This window comes from Saccopteryx leptura, chromosome 5 (assembly GCF_036850995.1).
Source record: "Saccopteryx leptura isolate mSacLep1 chromosome 5, mSacLep1_pri_phased_curated, whole genome shotgun sequence".
NCBI lineage: Eukaryota > Metazoa > Chordata > Mammalia > Chiroptera > Emballonuridae > Saccopteryx > Saccopteryx leptura.
Genome location: NC_089507.1, coordinates 200190705 through 200213107, shown reverse-complemented (window position 1 = coordinate 200213107; position 22403 = coordinate 200190705). Strand labels below are relative to the sequence as shown.

Here is a 22403-nt window from a genome sequence, read left to right as displayed (position 1 = left end):
GGGTCTGAACCTAGGCATTTTGGATCCAGTATTGGTGCATGAAACAGCTACACTCTTTTGGACATGTCCAAGTCAAGAACCCGAACTTATAAAAGCAGATTAATTCCCATAATAATTTCCATTCTTTGATTGCCAAAATAAAACTTCCTGTAAGCTGACTAGCGGAAAGGGTGTCAAAAAGAAGTAACTTAGAAGATGGAGCAAAAGAATCTACCAGCAGGCTCCCCAAAAGGACAACAGGGAAAAGTACAAGAAAAGTTAAGACATGAAAACTAGTCCTAGATTATGTAGGACAAAACAGAGCAAATAATTATTCCACAACATTAAAGATGGCCACGGGGTCTTAAGATGTCTTATCTAGAGGCAGGGTGGCCAAATTCAGGAACCCAGAATGATAAGCTCTTAACACTTTCAGAGAGAAAAATGCTCAGATGGGCACACAATTCCTTAGACAGCACTGTATGGTAGCAAGGTCGGAACAAATCTGTAATGTTCTATAGAAGTTATTTAAAAAGAATCCTATACTTGAACTAGCATTCAATGGAAAAAGGAAAGCCAGCTGAAAGATGACTCAGAGTATCATACTGGAATTGTGTATACAACAGAAAAATATAAGGAAGTGCATCAAATGTGGGACAAGAGAAAGTAATGAAACAGAAAGGACTGCTGCCAAACCACAAAAGAAAGAGAAAAGGACAAGAGCACCCAAAATAAGGTAAAAAATAAAACTAAATGTAAGTACAACAAATATAAATGGATTAAATTTAAAAAGTCAGCTTAATGTGCTTACGATGCCTAAAAATGACATAGAGTAGAAAAAAAACAGAAAATCTTTTATTAATTTAACATGGTTTTACAAAAGGTTTTTCAAAAAAGTCATTTTGAAAGTTGTAGGACATATATATATTTTTAATATATTTTTTTTATTTATTTATTTCAGAGACAGAGAGAGTCAGAGAGAGGGATAGATAGGGACAGACAGACAGGAACGGAGAGAGATGAGAAGCATCAATCATCAGTTTTTTGTTGTGACACCTTAGTTGTTCATTGATTGCTTTCTCATATGTGCCTTGACCACGGGCCTTCAGCAGACCAAGTACCCCTTGCTCGAGCCAGCGACCTTGGGTCCAAGCTGGTGAGCTTTGCTCAAACCAAATGAGCCCGCACTCAAGCTGATGATCTTGAGGTTTCGAACGTGGGTCCTCTGCATCCCAGTCCGACGCTCTATCCACTGCGCCACCGCCTGGTCAGGCTGTAGGACATATTTTAAAAGCCTTTGTTCAAGAATCCAAATCTGATTATAAACCTCTTAGAGATGGGACGTGAGAGTGCCACATATCAAAATCTATAGCCTATCACTTTTAAGAATAAAGTTTATAAGACTCAAATTTACTTTTTACAAAAGACTGAAAGCAAGTGAACCATATGTGAGTCAAGAAACTAGAAGGAATAAATGAAGATTCCTTGACCAGTAAAACCAAAACTGGTTGTTAAAAAAGAGGCAGCTTGCTCAAAAAGTGAAGATTCCAATTGACCCAGGTTTTCAATCTGTGCACTCCTGCTATTTAGGGCCAGGTGACTGTTTGTTGTGTCCTGTATATTGTGGCATATTTAGCAGCATCCTCGACCCCTTCCCATTAGATGCCAGTAGCACCTCCCTCCCTAGTTGTGAGAGTCAAATAAACCTTCAGATATTGCCAAATGCCCCCTGTGGAGGGAGGGGTGTGAACTTATCCTGACTGAGAACACAGACATTGTAAAGAGAAAGAGGACTATAGACCGTCAATCACAATTTACTTATTTTTTTATTAAGTGAGAGGTGGGGAGGCAGACAGACAGGCTCCTACATGTGCCTCGACTGGGATCCACCCAGCAAGCCTCCTACTGGGTGATGCTCTGCCCAGCTGGGGCTGCTGCTCCACCGCTCGGCAACTGAACTATTTTAGTGTCTGAGGCAAGGCTATGGAGCCATCCTCAGTGCTAGAGACCAACTTGCTCAAATCATTCGAGCCACGGCTGCAGGAGAGGAAGGGAAAGGGGAGGGATGGAGGGGAGAGGGAGGGAGAGAAAGAGAGAGAGAGAGTAGGGGGAGGGGTGGAGAAGCAGACGGTCACTTCTCCTGTGCCCTGATCAAGAATCAAACCAAAGACTTCCACACACCAAGCAGACACTCTACTGCTGAGCCAACTGGCCAGGGCTGTCAATCACAATTATTAAGTAGAACTTCACCCCAATACATTTAGAAGACTCAATAAAATGATAGTCCAGGAAGATATTAAATTATGAAGTAAAATGGATTGATAACAATTCTAAAAGCTATGTCAGAGATGCACCGAAGTAAGTAGTGTTACTAGTGAAGTGTTTGCTATCCTCCTCCCATGAGAATTCTGCTTCCCTGACCCAGTGACTGCAGGCTTGGGCATGTGACTTGCTCTGCCCACTGAAACTGGATCAAAACTGATGAGTCACTGCTAGGCAAATACTTTTACAAGCCAGTATGTCATCTGCCATATTCATTTCTTTTGTACAAGGTGACCTGGAACATTCTAGATCAGGGACTCTTAATCTGGGACTTGTAGATAAAAAATTCTGAGGGGCAAAGACCTTGTACGGGCTCTGATTATATTTTTGTTTCTTCTTTTTAAAAAAATTTCAGTGAGAGGAGATGAGACAAATAGACTCCTGCATGTGCCCGGCCAGGATCCACCCAACAAGCCCACTAGGGGACGATGCTCTGTCCATCTGGAGCCAATGCTCTATTGCTTAGCAATGAGCTATTTTTTTAGCACCTGAGGCAGAGGACATGGAGCCATCCTCAGTGCCTGAGGCCAACTAGCTCAAACCAATTGAACTGTGGTTACGGGAGGGGAAGAGAGAGAGGAAAAGAGAGAGAGAGAGAAGGGGGAGGAATGGAGAAGCAGATAGTGGCTTCTCCTGTGTGCCCTGACCAGGAATCAAACCCAGGATGTCCATATGCTGCCAGGTCATTGCTCTATAACTGAGCCAAACCGGCCAGGGCCACATTTTTGTTTCTAAAACCTAACTTAAATTTAGCATTTCCTCCCGTTTTGGATGCAGTTAACAGACCACACTAATAATGGTACCTGAGACCCTTATGATAGACATGAGCCATGTTTATGGCATTGTACTGGCTGCAGTTTTCAGTGTTGTTTATGTTCCGCACTACTTCACAGTGAAGGAAGTCTGTAGATCGGCCATGAAAAGAGATTGTAACATTAAATGTGCAGCATCTCAAGTGCTCGTGTGCATATTGACCATCTGGGTATGGGGAGGGCATCATTAAAATGCAGATTTTCACTCCCGGCTTTACAGCATAATTGACATATAACCTTGCATTAAGTTTAAGATATACAATGTAATGATTTAATATCTGTGTATACTGAGAAACGATTAACTTTATTGTGGCAACACCTACGTCAGTCACCTCAGATAATCACTTTTTTTTTTGGTGATGAGAACATTTCAGAATCACTCTTAGCAACTTTCAAGTATATGACACTTAATACAGTGTTGATAATGACGGTCACCATGCTGTACTTCAGATCCCTGGGACCTGTTCATCTTATAAACTGGAAGTCTGCACCCTCTGACCAAGATCCCCCCATTTTTCAAGCTGAACTTACAAAAACAAAAGGTCAAGTGCAGTTTCTGACTCGGTGGGCCTGAGATTCTGCATTTCCAAAAAGCTCCCAGGGGATGCTGACATTTCTGGCCTTTACCAGAGGTCGGCTCACAAGGGTTTAGTGCAGGGTTCGGGAACCTTTTTGGCCGAGAGAGCCATGAACACCATATATTTTAAAATGTAATTCCGTGAGAGCCGTACAACCGACCCGTGTACATTACGCATTATCCAATAAAAATTTGGTGTTGTCCCGGAGGACAGCTGTGATTGGCTCCAGCCACCCGCAACCATGAACAGGAGCGGTAGGAAATGAATGGATTGTAATCCATGAGAATGTTTTCTATTTTTAACGTTATTATTTTTTTTTTATTAAAGATTTGTCTGCGAGCCAGATGCAGCCATCAAAAGAGCCACATCTGGCTCGCGAGCCATAGGTTCCTGACCCCTGGTTTTAGTGTGTTAAAATAGCACACATTTAACACTTTGGTAGCAATTTGTACTCAAACACAGGCTTTAATGGGGCTTTTACTACATTTAAAAACATTACTAGGGGAAGGGTTCATAAGCTTCACAGAACTGCCAGGCGTCCCCAGCAGACGAAAGGTCAAGAATGCCTCTATCTGGCGTGTTCCAGGCGAGGCTGCTCTGCCCGCTGAGGCGTGGAGGGAAGCCCGCAGCGCTGAGCTGGGACTGATGAGGGGCCGCGGGAGGAGCAGAGCAGCCTGGAGTTGCTACTGAGATTGATACTGTCGTCACAGCCGAAGCTACACCGCCTCTCCATCCTCTGAGAAAAGTCATAAGCAGAGAGAGGATTGTGGGCATATTCTACCAACTGTCCTAGAAGTATTTCTATATTCAATTAACTGTTTAACAGCATGAGGAAAGATTAAAAAAAAATATGCCTCAACTCACTTCATGAGAGATTAACTCAGATATCCATGTCAAATGAAGAAATACAAAGTGATATTAAAAATACAAACATTGTAAGTCAATCTCCTTTATGAGGCTAGATAAATCCCATAGGACCATCCTTTAAACAATTTTTTAAAACCGTTTTTCCCCCTAGGACAGACTCACATTTAAGGTATATATACATATATTAAAACAACAACAATAAAAAAAACACCCCATCAATATGACTTTAGAATAAAGGCAAAAAAAAGAAAGATTCAATGCAAGTTCAAGGCCTGATTTTCTAACACCCAAAGAAGCCTTCAGCAAGCCTGCCTTCCAGGTGCACAGCTGCCTGTTCTTAGCCATTCCTGTCTTGGCCAGCCACGCTCGACCTCCATGGTCCCTGAAGTACAGTCTGGGAGTGCCCGGGGGGTTCCTTGAGACTCTTCTGGTTGGGTCTGTGGTCAAAAGTATTTTCACACTCCCACTGCGATGCTTGGCCTTTTCCATCATCGGCATCACCACTGACGCAGGAGCAGTGGTGGACGGGCCTGCTGGCCCCTTGGCCCCCCCCCCCCGTGGTCCTGACAGTTCTCACCGTCCTGCCTCCCAAGGAGGCTGTGGTCAGTTTCACTTGGGAATATCGTTGGGAGCAGTTGAAACTATGATTAAATCTCTCCCCCTGAATATACCTTTTTAATACCCTGTGTGATGAAATGGGAAGTACTTAGAAGTTGCTTCCGCTGCAAACCACAATCCACTGGTTGTCTGAGAACAGCACTTGTATGGAGGTCGTATTGCAAACTTGATCCAGATAGCACCACTGTGATTTGAAACAATTGACAGACTACTGGTTTGTTTGTGTTTTTCCCCCTACATATGGCAGTTGGCAGAATGAACTATATTAGCCTGTCATTTCAAGGAAAGTGACCAATACTGCAATGACAACATTTGAGCTCTAAAAATGAAGGTTAGGATTTCAGAACATCTGCTAATATGGGCTTGCAGCTTCCTGGTTCTTAGATTTTTTTTATTTTTTTTCCCCCCCCCCATTTTTCTGAAGCTGGAAACAGGGAGAGACAGTCAGACAGACTCCCGCATGCGCCCGACCGGCATCCACCCGGCACGCCCACCATGGGGCGACGCTCTGCCCACCAGGGGGCGATGCTCTGCCCATCCTGGGCGTCGCCATGTTGCGACCAGAACCACTCTAGTGCCTGGGGCAGAGGCCAAGGAGCCATCCCCAGCGCCCGGGCCATCTTTGCTCCAATGGAGCCTCGGCTGCAGGAGGGGAAGAGAGAGACAGAGAGGAAGGAGAGGGGGAGGGGTGGAGAAGCAAATGGGCGCTTCTCCTGTGTGCCCTGGCCGGGAATCGAATCCGGGTCCTCCGCACGCTAGGCCGACGCTCTACCGCTGAGCCGATCGGCCAGGGCCAGATTTTCTTTTTAATGAGACTAGTGTTATTAACAGAAGGGATTTTTTTTCCTGGTGATATGATGAAATGGGTCAACATCTGGAAGAATCACATAAGTTGGTCAACCTATATTTCAAATGACCAACACACATATCAAAAATCAAGCTGGAGTGAAAACATTCAAAGTAGAAAACAGACCACTGGATTTTAACAGCTTGAAAAGTTTATGTATATGTGGTTGCAGATTCTACTTAGCAACTAATCTTTAAGAAACTACCATTTGCGATGGCCTGGATGGACCTGGAGATTATTATGCTAAGTGAAATAAGCCAGGCAGAGAAAGGCAAACATCATATGATCTCACTTATATGTGGAATCTCATGAACATGGTGAACTGAGGAATGGAATAGAGGCAGAGGTGGGGTCGCAGGGAGCAGAGAGACAGCAGTTAGAGGGAAAGGGGATGAGGGGACGGGATCAGAGAAGGTGAAGGGATGGGCCAAATGATATATACATAACACAGAGATACAGACAACAGGGCAGCAAGTCCCAGAGGGAAGGGGGGAGGTAATAGGGAGCACGTCACTGGGGATCGAGGGTGTTAACACTGAGTGGAACACTTGAATCCACGTTAACACAATAAATTTTAAAAATTTTTAAAAAAGCCACTATTTGTTGTGTTGTGGTGTACAGTGCTAGAGAAAAATAATGATCTGAAAAGGTTATCAACATACCCCTCCGTTTCCAATAACATACAGCATGGGGCAAAACTAAGTTTACAGTTATTCTTATGAAAAATAACGCAATAATTAATAAATAATAATTCAAGAAGAAACTATTTTGTGTAATCATAACTGTAAACCTACTATTGCCCACCCTGCACGTGAGGCCGTATATTCTTCACCTGCTTCAACCGGAACCGCACGTGCCCTGGTCCGTAGACGGAATCAGCTGGAAGCGCCCAGCCAACTATCAGACCAGACAGTAAGAGATTTGCAAAGCTATAAACACTGCCACTCTGCTTTGGAAAATACTTTTTGTAAAAAGTTGTATATTAATATAATATATAATAGGCTAACTCTTATTTCTAAGTGAATAAATATTTTAAAGTTATGGATTGCTAATGCCATAATTTAAAGATAAACCAAAAACTCTTTGGTGGGTGTGGGTGGGGGCGGGTCCCTTCAAGTTTTAAGTGTAAAAGGATTTCAAAATAGTGGTTTGAGAACCACTGTTCTACCTATTCAGCAAAGACCGGCTCAAGTCTTAAATGATCACCTCCACATCTATGGCCACCCCTGCCTCCCCCTGACAGCTGGGTCGGAGCTACCAGTTAGCCTGCGTATCATTTTTCCTTTTTCTTGGTAAGAGAACCTTCTCTTTGTCGCTGGGCACCTGGCCACACAGATTCAAGACTTCACTAACCCAACTAATAATGTGTGTAACTTCTACGATGTGTCTTTCAGGTGGCAGTGAGCCATCTCAGACCATGCCAGTGAGAGCGACATCCTCGGGTCGTCCAAGCTACAAAATAAAGAGCCTGAGTCTCTGAATCCACGGGGCCAGTCACCATACTCAACTTGGACCGTGTTGCAACACAGAAATACTTTGGTTTTAAGCCACCATTAGCTGGATCTCACTTTTCCACTAATCACAAGGATACTACATACTTCTGGGTGATGCCCTGAGGGAGAGATGCTGTGTGACCTCAGGCTCCTCCTCTGCTTGTCACTGGTTAAGAGATTCAGAGGACTGGAGCAGTTGCCTTGGACCCAGGGCGGCAGCCGAAGCCTATGATTATTAAAGGAGCAACCAGTCTGCACTAAATCTGCGCCCCTGACTCAGTGTATCCAAGGACAGGACCTTGACTTATACTTTCTATACCCCTATCATGCTCTATGCTGCCTCTCTCTCTAGGTCCACCCTAGCATTTGGGGGCCTGATAATTCTTCCTGTAGTGCCTGTCCTGTGCATTGTAGGCCTCTGGCAGCACTTTTGGCCACCACCCACTAGAGGGCAGTACCATAGCCACAGCCAAGAACAGCTGCTCCACAATTATCCTCAGGGCAGTCACCTGAGCTTGTCTAAACCCATGTTGGTGGGTCTCTTCTTTGTTCAAGTGGCTCCTGCAGTTTGCAGGCTCTTACTGACATTGTCATCCCGGCAGCCTTTCAAAGTGAAGGTCAACCATTCCTTTCTCCTTGGCCTCTGCCCCAGGCGCTAGAGTGGCTCTGGTCTTAGCAGAGCGACGCCCCGGAGGGGCAGAGCATCGCCCCTGGTGGGCAGAGCATGGCCCCTGGTGGGCGTGCCGGGTGGATACTGGTCGGGCGCATGCGGGAATCTGTCTGACTGTCTCTCCCCGTTTCCAGCTTCAGAAAAATACAAAAAGAAAAAGAAAAAAAAAAAAAAAGAGGCTTTTCATGGTTCACTTTTCCTGGGAAAAAATGACCCTTCATTCTCCTATTCCCATAGCACAATGCTCATTGTCCAGAAAGCTGTCTTAATAATGGAGCCGCAGTTTTAGCTGGGCATGTGGCTGCCCTTCATGAAACCATTTCCTAGCCGCCCCCCTTGCCACCTGATGTGGCTGGGTCTAGGTTCCGGTCTAGGTTCCGCTCATGTCCCACTAGCCACAAGGTCTGCTGCTTCGGGGACTAGCCCAAGGGAGGGAGGCTGTCAGGCCCCCCCCCCCCCCCCCCGCCGACTTCCATTTTCCACGGGTTAAGGAACTAGGACTCAGAGAGGGATGCTATACTAAGGATGACAGAACCAGTCTACCAGCTGTGGATTTCTTGCTTCTTAAATTGCACCCAAGAGAAATAACCCTGATAATGTTTAAGCCATTTAGTTGAGTTTCTGTAAGAGCTAACAGACCAGTATCCTCACAACGCATATAGCCTAGGATGGGGTCTACACTAGAGGCAAAGGTTGGCAAAGTTTTGTGAAGAGTCAAGAGAGTAAATAGCTCAGGTTTTGTACACCATACCGTCGCTCTAGCAACTGCTTAATAAGGCCACACTGCAGGGCCAAAGCCGCCACAGACAAGGGGTGCACAGAGGGGCACAGCAGCTGGCTGGATCTGGCTCACGGGCCAGTGTGCCGACGCTGGTCACAGGTCAGGGAACTCCTTCGCACCAGCGTATCTTATTTCTCTGTGTTCTCAGCAGCTGGTTGCATGTGGGAAAAACACCTGTAATAAGCAACCTTATTGCTCTTATCAAAGGTTGCTATGGCCACAGACCTTATTCTGCTGTCCCTCTGCCAACCTCTCCAACTTCATCTGATGCCCATTTAAACAACAAAAACAAACATTATCTCAGGAAATTTCTGAGGACAGCACACTAGCTTAGTCCTGGCTAAAGGTTTCTCATTAGGTTATAATGAAGATGTCAGCTAGATCTGCAACAACGTCAAGGCTTGACTGGGGCCGGATAGTCTAAGTTCACGCCCCTTCTCCTACCAAAGTTTGCTCCGTCTGAGACTTTGCACCTGCTCCTTCCTCCGCCTGGAGTGCCTCCTTTTCTCCCTTGTTTGGTGACTTGACCGTCTTTCATACTTGACCAGGTGAGATTCCGTTCTTCAGAGACCCTTTCATGAGCAGCAGCCAAGATCAAATCCCTCAGGTCCAAATCCGTTAGCACGTTTCCCTCGCCTCTGTCAGCCACCATTTTTGCCTGTTTTGTTGCTCTTTAGGTCACAGCCCGCCCACCCCACTAGACTAAGTTTCAATGAGGCAAAGACCATTATCTGTCCTGCTCACCACTATACGCCCAGCACTTTAAAAAAAAAGAAAAGGAAAGGGATGTAAATGAACACTAAATTTCTGAGCAAATGAATGGACACGTACCCGTGTGGATTCGTAGATGGCGGTCCAAATCTTTCATGCCGTGAACAGTTTTGAAGTGGCAACCTAAAAGAGAAGGGGAAGAAAAAAAAACCTAGCTCTTCTTAAAACATAACCTCAGAGAGGAGGCCAATGTGAACTGACATTCTGGTGAGTGAGCCGCACGCTGAGCACGGAGGCTCAGGACCCACTGGGAGGCTGTGTGCCCTGTGAGCGCAGGAGGGACGCAAAGCTGGGCTCAGGGAGGGAGTCGGCACGGGGCTCGCCTCGCGGCACTGTGCCGGCCTCTTCTGTACCTGGATAGCAACAGTTGAAGGTCCTTTCTGCCAGGGTGGCTGTTGGTTCCTTTGACTCGGAGGGAAGAGCTGCGGCCGGGGCTTTCTGGGCGTCACTGCTGTCGGCGGAGGGACAGCTCGGTTTCGGAGCATCGTGATCTAGTTCTGAAGCTGAAATGGAGGCAAAAAGAAGTGCTACTCAATTTTTCAAATGCAACTACTATGGCAAGTCGTACATGAGAGCAGGTGTGGGCTTGCCTCACCTCTCGAAAAATAATTAAAAACGGATATGTATTCTGGTCTTAACAGAAGTCATCTTCCTCTCGTGACCAATTTCCAGGAACTACGGGGGTGGGGGTGGGAGGAGGACAAAAGAGCATGGTATCGTGACAGGGATGCAATTGGCAAGATCAAGACCAAGGGTCCCCAAACTACGGGCCCGAGGGTCGCATGCGGCCCCCTGAGGCCATTTATCTGGCCCCCGCCACACTTCCAGAAGGGGCACCTCTTTCATTGGTGGTCAGTGAGAGGAGCATAATTCCCACTGAAATACTGGTCAGTTTGTTGATTTAATTTTACTTGTTCTTTATTTTAAATATTGTATTTGTTCTCGTTTTATTATTTTTTTTTACTTTAAAATAAGATATGTGCAGTGTGCATAGGGATTTGTTCGTAGTTTTTTTTTTATAGTCCGGCCCTCCAACGGTCTGAGGGACAGTGAACTGGCCCCCTGTGTAAAAAGTTTGCGGACCCTTGATCTAGACTGTAAAACTTCGCAAAAGCGCTTCTCAAAGACCTAGTTTGTAAGGTAATTTCTGATCCATCGCAAGCCAATATTTTATAAAAAGTAATAAACACAAATTACAAGCGAAGTGAAACGAGACAAAGAGACAAGCCCAGACGTTATAGCAGAAGGCTGGACGTCAAGGCAACATCAAGCTATTTTATACGCTCACTCTCGATTTTTCAATGTGTTTTGTCCCAATTCAGTAACAGGTCACAGACCACACTTCAAGCACCACTGCTCTCCAGGACAAAACTCAGGTGTTTCAATTAACTTGAAAGGAGGAGGGGAAAGCCAGGCAACTGCAAGGCTCGAGATGATGGTGTATAATATCTGGATTAAAAAAAAATTATTTATACATTTTTCGAGAGAAGAGAGTAGAGAGAGAGAGAGAGAGAGAGAGAGAAGAGGGGGAAGAGCAGGAAGCATCAACTCCCATATGTGCCTTGACCTGGCGAGCCTAGGGTTTTTTGTTTGTTTGTTTGTTTTTTATTTTTTGGCAGAGAGAGAGGGACAGACAGGGATAGACAGACAGGAAGAGAGATGAGAAACATCAATTCTTCGTTGCGGTTTCTTAGTTGTTCATTGATTGATTTCTCATATGTGCCTTGACCACCGGGGTTACAGCAGACCGAGTGACCCCTTGCTTGAGCCAGCGACCTTGAGCTCAAGCTGGTGAGCCTTGCTCAAACCAGATGAGCTTGTGCTCAAGCTGGAGACCTCAGGGTCTCGAACCTGGGTCCTTCCGCATCCCAGTCCGATGCTCTATCCACTGCGCCACCGCCTGGTCAGGCAATATCTGGATTTTGATTCAGATTTACACATATTGTAAAACCACGAAAGGCAGCAAGAAGATGAACCCTAACTGAAAGTTCCACAAGAGATTTCTTTTTTAAGGTGTGAAGGAAAAATTAGAGATTTTAAACTATTCTCATAGTTTAGGGATGAGTATTCATAAGTTGCATATATGTATGATTCGCTTCAAAATAAACCAGGGCAGGGAAGAGTTGTATGGAAGAAACAAGATTGGCTCCACGTAGTTGATTGTTGAAGCCTAGCAATGAATGTGTGGGAGCTCATTGTGTCAATTCTTTTTTTAGTAAGGTGGAACCATGTGAAATCTCCGTTTTCATGGGCCTTAATGGTCAAATAGTAATTTCATATGGTTTGATCTAACATGTAGTTTAAAATTTTTCTATAACAAAGATTAAAGAGGTCCTATCCATGTCTGAAATCTTAAAAAAAAATAAAATAAAAGATCTCGACTAATTTATGAATTACAGACCAAGGTCTGAGACCTGTTGTCTGCCCAGGTATACAGGCCGTTTCCATCTGCCTTGAGGGTTTATCAAGGTAAACCTTCTGTTACCATCAGACGCTGTGCGGCACATTGGCGGGGGCTTTGGTTCTAGGCAGAGGGTTTGCTTAGCTATAATACTAGCTGTGAGCCTAGGCGACTCACTTCATCTTTCTGGACCGCAGTTTACTCATTTGGAAAAAGGAACTGCCGACCTGTCTCAGGGTTGTTAGAAATGAGCAATGCCAACTCTCAGCACAGTACCCAGCCTGAGTCTAACTGAGCACGCGCCTCAGTTGGAAAGGACTACAGCTATCACATCGAAGTAGTCATGGTGCTGGAAGCCTAAAAGGATAGAACAAGTGACCCAGTCCTTCCTGTGACGCTCAACTGAGGGTCGTTTTGACCCCAGGGAACACTTGGCAATGCCTGGGGACATTTCTGACTGTCAGGATAATGTGCGTGACAGTGGCATCTACCAGGTAGAGGTCAGGTAGAGGGAGGATGCTAAACACCTTACAGTACACAAGAAGGGCCCCCATCCCTGGGTCAGCATCACTTGAATTCTGGGTTAAATGTAATTTCCTAGTGGGGTGGGTTAGGGTAGATCCTAGAAACATGCATTTTAAAGGACTCGCCAAATGACTGTCATACTATTCTAAACCTCTGCTACTCAAAGGGTGGTCCACAGAACACTAACATCAGCATAGCTGGGAGTGAGTTAGAAACGCAGAACCTCAGGTCCTACCCGACTCCATCCCTTCTCCAGAAGCAACCTGCACTAAAACTCTGCACAGCAGCAGCAGAGAAGCACACTGCCAAGCCTGCATTTCTAACATGTGCATCAGAGTCACCCGGAGGGCCCGCCTTGGGTCCCACCTCTAAAGTCCTTTATTCATTCAGTAGGTCTGGCTGCTGCTGCCGCTGGTCTGGGGGCCACACTTTAAGAACTTCTGTATGGAAAGAAACTGACTCAGAGGAGACGCTCAAGGTCGCAGGGCTAGAAGTTTCCAGCTGACTAGAACCCACTTTTGCCATATCTGAAATTCATCACTATGCCCCTCAGGGGAAAATGCAAAACCTTGTACTATTTAGCAATTCACATTTTAAAAGGAAACCCATCCAGCTCTTGAATGCTTTAATCCCGTAGAAACCGAGTAAGACTGAAAAACAAATCTAAGTGAGAGGCTGTAAAGCAGAGTGGTGGGAACTGCCTGGAAGCCAGCTAGTAAGCTTCAAATTCCAGTTCTATCGTTTATTCCTGTGTGACTCTAGGTAAGTTACTCCACTACGCTGTTCCTCAGTTGCCACATCTGTAAAAGGGGATTTAGCCCCTAACTCATAGGTTTACATGAAGAGTATTAAATTTAGCATCCGTAAAACAACCTTGTAAGTCAGCACCATATAAACATTATTGGTCTTATTCACTGGTGTGTGTACACATGTGAGCCACCAGATTCTTGGAGAGGGAAGTGCATTGTGCAATGCAAACTTCGTAAGAAGTAGAAGGGAGATGGGTGGGTTACAGTTACCAGGAAACTGTCCAACATCTATCAAGAGCCACCCAGGTACAATGTGAGGGAGGGGCATGAGGGGCTTCCTTAAGAGCCCTGCACTTTAGACACCTGGGGAAGCTGGCACTCTTGGGAAAGGTGGAAAGGCACAGCTGGGCAGAGACCCTTCTAACCTGAAGAAACCTGGTTGGGGGGGGCACATTTGACAGTACCTAGTTTAGTACAACGGGCATTTTTCAACCCTTTGAGAAACTGCCGATGTTATTTTGTAAGGTTGTTTTCCTGCCCCCCCTTTTTAAGTTTTTAAAAATTGATTTGAGGGACTGAGGAAGATTGAGAGGGAGGGAGGGAGGGAGAGACATCCATTTGTTGTTCCACTTATTTATGCATTCACTGGTTGATTCTTGTATGTGCCGCCCTAACCAGGGACTGAACCCACAACCTTGGTGTTTCGGGACAATGCTCTCTAACCAAATGAGCTAACCAGCCAGGGCCTGTTATTTGTTTTATTTTTACCGGAGGTGATTAAAGCCTACCAGGTGACTTGCCCCATTATACTTCCTCCAGCTACACTTTCTCTGGTTGCAAAGCCATTTGATAAAGTGGCCCAACCTGGGGGCGGGGGCGTGGAGGGGAAAGCGAGTCTCTTGCTTAGCAAGGTAAACCTAAACTATAGGTGAAAAACCCCCTCATCGGTTGTAAGGCTGCGTTTTCTCTGCAGTGGTGGCTGGTGTTGAAGTGTGCTTGGAGGCATAGTTCTGCTTATGCTCTGTTCCCACCCGGGACACCCCAGTACTGCACAACACAGAACACCCTCCCCAACCCCTTTAATCTCAGGGCGTGGCTCCAGGACCAGCGCTGTCTGCAGAAGTAAAAAGTAGCCCATAGCAAGAACTTTGAAAAAAACAGCCTGGAGTAATTCAGGAAGTCTTCAATAATCGCTTCTCCCTCAAGATTCCACATCCTCAGTAACTTCCCAATTCCTCTTTCTGAAGGATCAGCAGGAGCCCCGCCCCCCACTACGGAAAGACCATGCTGGCCCAATCCCTGGCCCCATTCTAGGCCGTGGGCACAGTGACAGGGTGTTTTTATTATGGCAATTCATGCAGCCAAGCTTAGTTTCAAATACAAACTATAAATTTAGGAGTGGCTTGTAAGGTTTTCCCCCTCCGCCACCTTATTCCCTGTGTGAGGGGGTCTGAGCCTTCTCGGAGAAGAGACCCGAGATCCCCCCTTGCCAGGAGAATGCGGGGGAAGGGGAGAAGATAGTGCAGTTAAAACTCCGCTCTCCACTTCCTTTCCTAAGAAAAAGGTATCGGCTAACCACGGGGCGCGGGTGGGGGCGGGGTGGAGGAAAGGACGGAGGCGAGATCAAGTAGGAACCTACATTGTCTTAGTCTGAGTGCAAGATAATCAGAAGGGGAAGCGCTTTGGAAATGCAGATTCCCCGAACGCACCCCACCCCCGACATTCCAAGGGGGTGGGGGTGGGGGCGCCGGAGAGTAGCTGCTGAAGCAGGCACTTTAAAATCTGGTGGTTCCAGGGGTCACGGGTTGAGAAATACTACCGCGAGGTGTGAGGGTAGCCGAGTCTTTTTGCTTCGCAAGGACCCCTCCTGCCAAGTGGCACCCTAGGTGAGCACGTTAAGTCTGTCTGTGGCACCGCCCTGTCCCACGTCCCTCCCCCTAAAGCAGGGGTCCCCAAACTACGGCCCGGACCTCCTGAGGCCATTTATCCGGCCCCTGCCGCACTTCCAGAAGGGGCACCTCTTTCATTGGTGGTCAGTGAGCGGAGCCCATTGACCATCTCATTAGCCAAAAGCAGGCCCATAGTTCCCATTGAAATACTGGTCAGTTTGTTGATTTAAATTTACTTGTTCTTTATTTTAAGTATTATATTTGTACCTGTTTTGTTTTTTTTTTTTTACTTTAAAATAAGATATGTGCAGTGTGCATAAGGATTTGTTCATAGTTTTTTTTATAGTCTGGCCCTCCAATGGTCTGAGGGACAGTGAACTGGCCCCCCTGTGTAAAAAGTTTGGGGACCCCCTGCCCTAAAGGCTCCACTTCTCTGGGGTAAAAGGCAAAAACTTCATGGAGCCCCGGGCACCCCCATCACCTCTCAGACCTCATCTGACCCGCTTCAGGTTCCAGCCCGCTGACGCCCACGTCTCTGCACTAGTTGTCTCCTCTGCTGGGAATGCTCTAACCCCAGGCCATCCCCACGGCTTCGGATTTTTCCTCAGCGGTGCCCTCCTCGGGGAGGCCTGCCTGGACAACGCCTGTGAAAGGGCCCCCTGCCCTTAGGCCTCCCATTTCCCTCCACTGCTTTTAGGATGTTTCCCCCAGCGCGCACCCCTAACCACTAAGGCTCCCCGGTGCTATCCCGGATAGACGGTGCTCTCTCTCTCTCTCTCTCTCTCTCTCTCTCTCTCGTCCCCACTGGGCCGTAAGCTCCAGGAGAGCCAGAGTTTTGCTTCCTTTGTCCATTGCTGTGTCTCTCTCCAGCACTTAGGCGCGTGCACCCGCTAAGGCTCAGACGTTTTTCACATGTTTCTCCAGCCTCCAGACGGTCGCCCTACGCGCGGGTCTCAATGCCCACTTTCCAGGCGCGCAGCCGCAGCGCAGCGCCGGGGAGTTTGCGACCCGAGCTCCAACACTCTCTGAAGAAGCGTCAGCCCAGCAAGGGGTCTTGGAACATCCTTCACAGCGTGTTCGGAAGATGCACCGCCGTTTACTAGCGTATTATTTGGGGGTGGGGTGGGGGTAGAGGGAGGTGGGGGTAGCGGCTCAAGACGCGCACGCGGAGAGCGGAATAATTTACCCAAGGACGGTGACTTTACCAGGTAGGGGGAGGCCGGGGGCGCGGACGTCCGACCCAGGATTAAGTTGGCAGCTTCACCTGCCCTTTCCACGCCTGGTGCCGGGACCTCCCACTCGCGTTTAGTCCGAAAAACAAAAACGAGTAACAGCGTTCAGCACCCCAGGCGGGGCGGTTTGCAGCGCCACTCACCCAGTTCCCCGACCACCTCGCGGGCCGCCTCCGCCAACTCGGCGCGCGCCGGCTGCGGCTCCTCGCAGTGGAAGTGCCGGGGCTTCGTCTGCTTGCGCCGCGACATGGCGTGACGATCCGGGCTCCCGGCGAGTCCCTACAAGTGGCCTACTTCTTACCACCCGTTCTCGGAGTTCGGCAATTACACCCCCTCCGCCAGAGCGCGCATGTCCCGGCAACGCTGCTCCTCAGCGGAGCGGGGCGATTTATCACGAGTCCTGACAGCTGATTGGCCGGGAGCCAAGGCCTCGGGGTCCCGGGGAAGCGTGCTCCGCAGCCCGGCCCGTCCGCCCCAACCTGGGGCTCGTTAGAAATGCAGACTCTCGGGCTCCGCCCTCGAACCGCTGCCGCAGAATCTGCATTTTAACAAGCTCCCCAGGTGGCTCGCGTGCACATTCAAGTTTGAGAAACCGTGCCTGCATTTTAACAAGCTCCCCAGGTAATTCGTGTGCCCATTAAAATTTCAGAAGCACAGCCCCGCTCCAACTTTCATGCGCGCGGGGAATCCGCTGGGGATCTCGTTAAAATGCAGATTCTGACTCGGTGGGTCTGGGGCGGGGCCCGAGAGTCTGGATTTCTAACGAGCTCCCGGGCGATCTTCCTGCGACGGCTGCTGAACCGGCCACGCTCTCAGACTGACTCTGACTTAATTGGCCTGGACTGAAGCCTGGACACTGGGGGGGGGGGGTGGTTGTTGTTGTTTTTAAAGCCCCCCCCCCCCCAGGTTATTCTGAGAGGTAGCCAAGGTGGAGAGGTGCGACCTCCACTCGCGGTTCTCAACTTCGGCTGTCTATTCGAATTTAAAATTTAAATGAGGCTCGAGTATCCCCAGCTGGAGGGTGAACTACTGCTGTTCCTGGAGAAGCCGATTACACAGACAGATTCCGCAAGTTCTGGTTTCGGGCGGCGGAGCCCGGGAGTCTGTGGGTCTGTCTACACAGCGCCGCCCCGGGTCTGAGGCCCCGCGGGAGCGGCCTTTGGGTCCAGGGGCGCGGGCCCCGCCCAGCAGGCGACTGAGGCGTGGTCCTCCGGGTGGGGGTGGGGCAAACTAATTGGCGTCCGTGCTCAGACTGGCTGGGACCGCGCGGAGACCCGTGGGGGTGTTGTGGGGAACCCCTCCTTGCACCAGGTGAACGACATCATCCTACGGGGAGCCAGAAAGCCACCTCAAGGCCCCAGGTGTTTTCTTTTCTCCCAACTGGGATTGTACTGAACGCGGGGCTGTGCCCCAAGCTTGCCCGAACCTGAGCATCACGTGGAGCCTTATTCAAAAAGCCCCAGGTTCAGCTGCGTCGGGAGGTGGGGCTGGGGACGTGTGTTTCTAACAGCGCCGCGGAGGGTGGTGTCCGCTGTGGCGCGCGCGCGCCCGGTGGGATTTCGCAGCGTCCTGTACGACGCCCGCGGCGAGGTTACCGTTGGCCAACCCTAGGGGGGGCCGCCTGCGAGAAGAGCGTTTTTATATTTCTCAAAACGGATCTGGTTTTCCTCAACCTTCTTGTTGTTGGTTTTCAAAGCTGTGAATGGATTCTAGGGATGTTTGTGTACTGAGCGGTGAAGTCACCCGGAGTTACATTAGAAAGATTTTTAAAGCAATTCTCGAGTTTTCTTTGGGATGTGCCTGTAGCTACGCATTCAAGTAATGCCATTTGAAAACTTCCGTGTGTGCTTGGATTTCTCGTGTCTCCTTTTAGAACGTCTCAGAAGGAGACTGGATAGACTGGAGGCCGCGGTTGACTCAGGGGAAGCGGAAAGGGGAAGGGCGCCCAGCAAGGAGGATGTCTGACACCCTTTCTGCTCCTTGGGGTGTGTGCGAGTGTGTTTGCGCGCGCGCGCTCTTCTTCAACTCGGGGGCACACAACTGGATTAATCAGTCCTTGCTACGTGGCGCCTTGTCATTACTGATCCATCACTGGCTTGTATTGGTTGCTTGTTTGGTCCTTGGTTTATTATGATATAATAAACATCAGGGAACCCACCACCCCAAACTGCGACCTTAACCATAACCTACATCTCGTCCCCCTTTCCCCCCTCCTCTAATCGAATAGCCATCAACCTAAATCCTACATACTCATTCCTTTTCTTTTTCTTAGTTTATATATTTGTTTGCTTATTAATTTTAGAGAGAAGAGGAAAGGGGGTGGGAGAAACATCGTTTTGTTTTTTTCCACTTATTTATGCATTCACTGGTTGACTCTTGAATGTGCCCTGACCAGGGATCAAATCTGCAACTTTGGCATCTGGGGAGGACACTAACCAACAGAGCTACCCAGCCAGGGCCCTTTGCTTTTTCTTTATAGCAACTTATTTTTTGTGCACCTACAAGTATTCTTAAAAATATATACCATTATAATTTTAAAAGAACGTCATAAAAAGGGTACAGATTCTCCCAGGAATTCCTTTTCCCACATTTATTAGATTGCTAGGATCGCCTAGATTGCTGTCACTGGCACTTGTCCATTTATAGTCCATGGTGTGCACATGCCAGAGTTCATTCATCGGCTCTCCTGTTGATGGGCGCGTGGGTGGTTTCCTGGTCTGTGCTATGTGTATAGCGTGACTATGATCTATCCTCTTTCTATAAATAAAATCTTTAAAAAGTGTCAAGAGTTTTTACCTGAATGTCCACAATGGTTGGATTGCAAGTGACTAAAAGATAATGTCAAAGTACTGACACTAATTTATACTTGTCTAGCAGTGTAAGAGATACTGTGGAGCCACATCCTGTCTTAATTTTTGTCAAGCAAACTGATATACAGTGATATTTCACTATGATCTTGCATTTTCCCTGTGTGCAATGTCTCAAAAAAAAAAAAAAAAAACCCCAAGTAAAATGATCGTTTTCTACAAATGTAACAGCAACTGGTTAAATTTGTTTCATTTTCCAAAGGCATTGTTTTAAAATTTTATACTATATGCATTCAAAGTTATAGCACTAAATTAAGTTGGTGCCATGTTTGGTTTTAATGGCGTGCTTTCAAGGGTCATAATGAAAAATGGGAAAAATATAACTCAGGATATGGAGATCTAATTGAAAGCAAGGTATCATTGGCTATGCTTAATAAGTTATGATTCTCCTTTTTTCATCCCATTCACCAATTATGCAAATTGACTAGTCATTAAAAAAAAAAAAATCCAGCTTTTAAATTTTCACATTCCCTGATAATCAACCTGGGGCTTTGGCAAATTCAACTGAAGAGGGTGTATCAGTGTCAATCTTTAACAAATGGATTTCAGAGGCAACTGAGGCTTTTTATTTGGAAGATGTTTAAGCAGATTAGAAATTGTGTTGCTAAGTTTAAACACGCAGATAAAAGCTTATGTGGTAATTTTTCATTGGTTTCAGCAACAGAATCTCTTAACAAGGGAACAGAGGCCAAACATGCATTTCCAAAAACTTTCTCCGTAGGATGTTTCTCTTGCAAACTAATTACTTTCTCATTCTTTATGTATCACCTCTATCCTGATTTTTTTTTTTTTTTAAAGTCATTGTTAAGTCGTCCCTTTCTTCATGGATACAATCAATACATGTTCAACTCTTGTCCCTTTGTAAAAGAAAAACGGAGAATATCTGTAATTTTGATAACTCTTAAGTATTTTGCCACAAGATAAACAGTACACCTTTGAACTACACAAACGATTCTCCTGGTCACTCTACACCAGGGGTCCCCAAACGGCCCGCGGGCCGCCTGCGGCCCCCTGAGGCCATTTATCGGCCCTCACCGCACTTCCAGAAGAGGCACCTCTTTCATTGGTGGTCAGTGAGAGGAGCATAGTTCCCATTGAAATACTGGTCAGTTTGTTGATTCAAATTTACTTGTTCTTTATTTTAAATGTTGTATTTGTTCCCATTTTGTTTTTTTACTTTAAAATAAGATATGTGCAGTGTGCATAGGGATTTGTTCATAGTTTTTTTTATAGTCCGGCCCTCCAACGGTCTGAGGGACAGTGAACTGGCCCCCTGTGTAAAAAGTTTGGGGACCCCTGCTCTACACCCTTCAAAAAGCATTATAGCCCTGGCTGGCTGGCTCACTTGGCTGGAGCCTTGTCCTGCAATGCAGAGGTGGCTGGTTCGGTCCTTGGCCGGGGCACATACGGAAACAGATTGATGCTTCTGTCTCCCCCTTACCCCTTGCCTCTCTCTGGATTCAATAAAAATAAAAGAATAAAAAATGGAAAAAAATAAAGACAACAAGCATGATAAAGACTCCAGAGGCAGCAGGACGGAATAACGGAGTGCACAGGTGCAGCAGGACGGAATAACGGAGTGCACAGGTGCAGCAGGACGGAATAACGGAGTGCACAGGTGCAGCAGGACGGAATAACGGGGTGCACAGGTGCAGCCAGCCCATGCTAACATCCTGCCAGAACTCTGGCGTTAACAGTTCTTATTTACAACCACGGGGCAAGAGTGCCGGTTAGCTGCAATAATAGCTAACACTCGTCCAGAATCGGCAGTTCTAATGAACTAGACCCAGCTATTGTTTTACATGGAAATAAACTGGATGAAAACAAGCCTGTGTTGACATTACTCAGCCCTTTTGAATTGCACATTTCCCATGCTTTCATACCAGTATCTCTCTCCCTCTCCATATATATGTATATATATATGTATATTACTCATATATATATATATATAAGTAATCAATACTCTTCATTTAACATTGTTCAAGTAATTACTTTATCTTTCAAGAGAAATAGATAAAAATAAATTATAATTGTCTCGGGCCCTCCTGGGGCTGTGAGCACCTTGTCTGGGTCATGTTCTCCTAAGCTACCTTATTTGACTCCTGTCATCACCACTACTATTCTCCACTATGAACACAGGACTGAATGAGAATATGTTTATCCAGGTACAGATGATTTCCAAATGGGTGTACACCTAGACAGAAGCTAATCTTATTTCTTCATTGGCCAGGAATTAATTTATTTGTCCACCTGATAGCAATATTTTGAGCCCACATGACTTCCTAGGTCTGTTCCAGATATAGGGTGATTTCCAAGACGAACAAGATCCAGCACGGCAGCCAGAGAAAGTAGGAAGGAAGGAAAGAAAGGAAGGGAAGGGAGGGAAAGGGAAGGGAAGAAAAGGGAAGGGAAGGGAAGGGGGAAGGAAGGAAGGAAAAACGAATGCAGGCATGCATGTATACATACATGAATGTACAAGGTCATTTCAGATAACGATGGATGCTGCAATCAAGATAAACAGGGTGGTGTGATGGAGAGTCACTGGGTGGGTGTGGGGGATACCTGAGCTTGGCTAGAAAAGACTAAAACCTGAGTATAATAGGCAGCCATGGGAAGAACCAGGGAGAAAGCATTCCTGGGAAACTAAACAATAGCAAAGGCTGGAAGGAGATCAGCTTTGGTGTGCTTGAAGCAAAGTAAGAAAATTCACTGACTAACTGGTTCCCAGAAAAGAAATATCTGGCTTGTAATGATTAGGGGAGGAAAAAAAGTCCAAGCTCACTTACGATTACAGGCACGCAAGTTAAATTGGGACACTGTTTTATACCCTGTCTGAACAGAAGAGATTAAACACACATATTAGTAAAGGTGCTATGACAGCTATTCCTCCCCCATCCTGCACTCTCACTCGCCATGCAGGAGAATCACCTGGGGACCTTGTTAAAATGCAGATTCTGACTCCAGTGTGTCTCAAAATGTACCACAGACACGGATCACCTGGG

At 46.9% G+C, this 22403-nt stretch overlaps 1 protein-coding gene across 3 annotated transcripts in view; it reads right to left on the bottom strand.

Annotated features, from left to right (window-relative positions):
- The window catches only part of ZFP64 (ZFP64 zinc finger protein), a 69104-nt gene that overhangs the window by 5663 nt on the left and 41038 nt on the right, over positions 1-22403 (bottom strand). The window contains exons 1-3 of one of the 3 annotated variants that reach the window (XM_066387476.1): positions 16678-17208; positions 10092-10241; positions 9799-9861 (exon numbers count right to left, since the gene is read on the bottom strand). In XM_066387476.1, the coding sequence (XP_066243573.1) occupies positions 9799-9861; positions 10092-10241; positions 16678-16783 (319 nt within the window). In that variant the 5' untranslated portion in view covers positions 16784-17208. Of the gene's footprint in view, positions 1-9798; positions 9862-10091; positions 10242-16677; positions 17209-22403 lie in introns of those variants that run through there. The other 2 variants (XM_066387473.1, XM_066387475.1) reach the window with 2 other exon arrangements.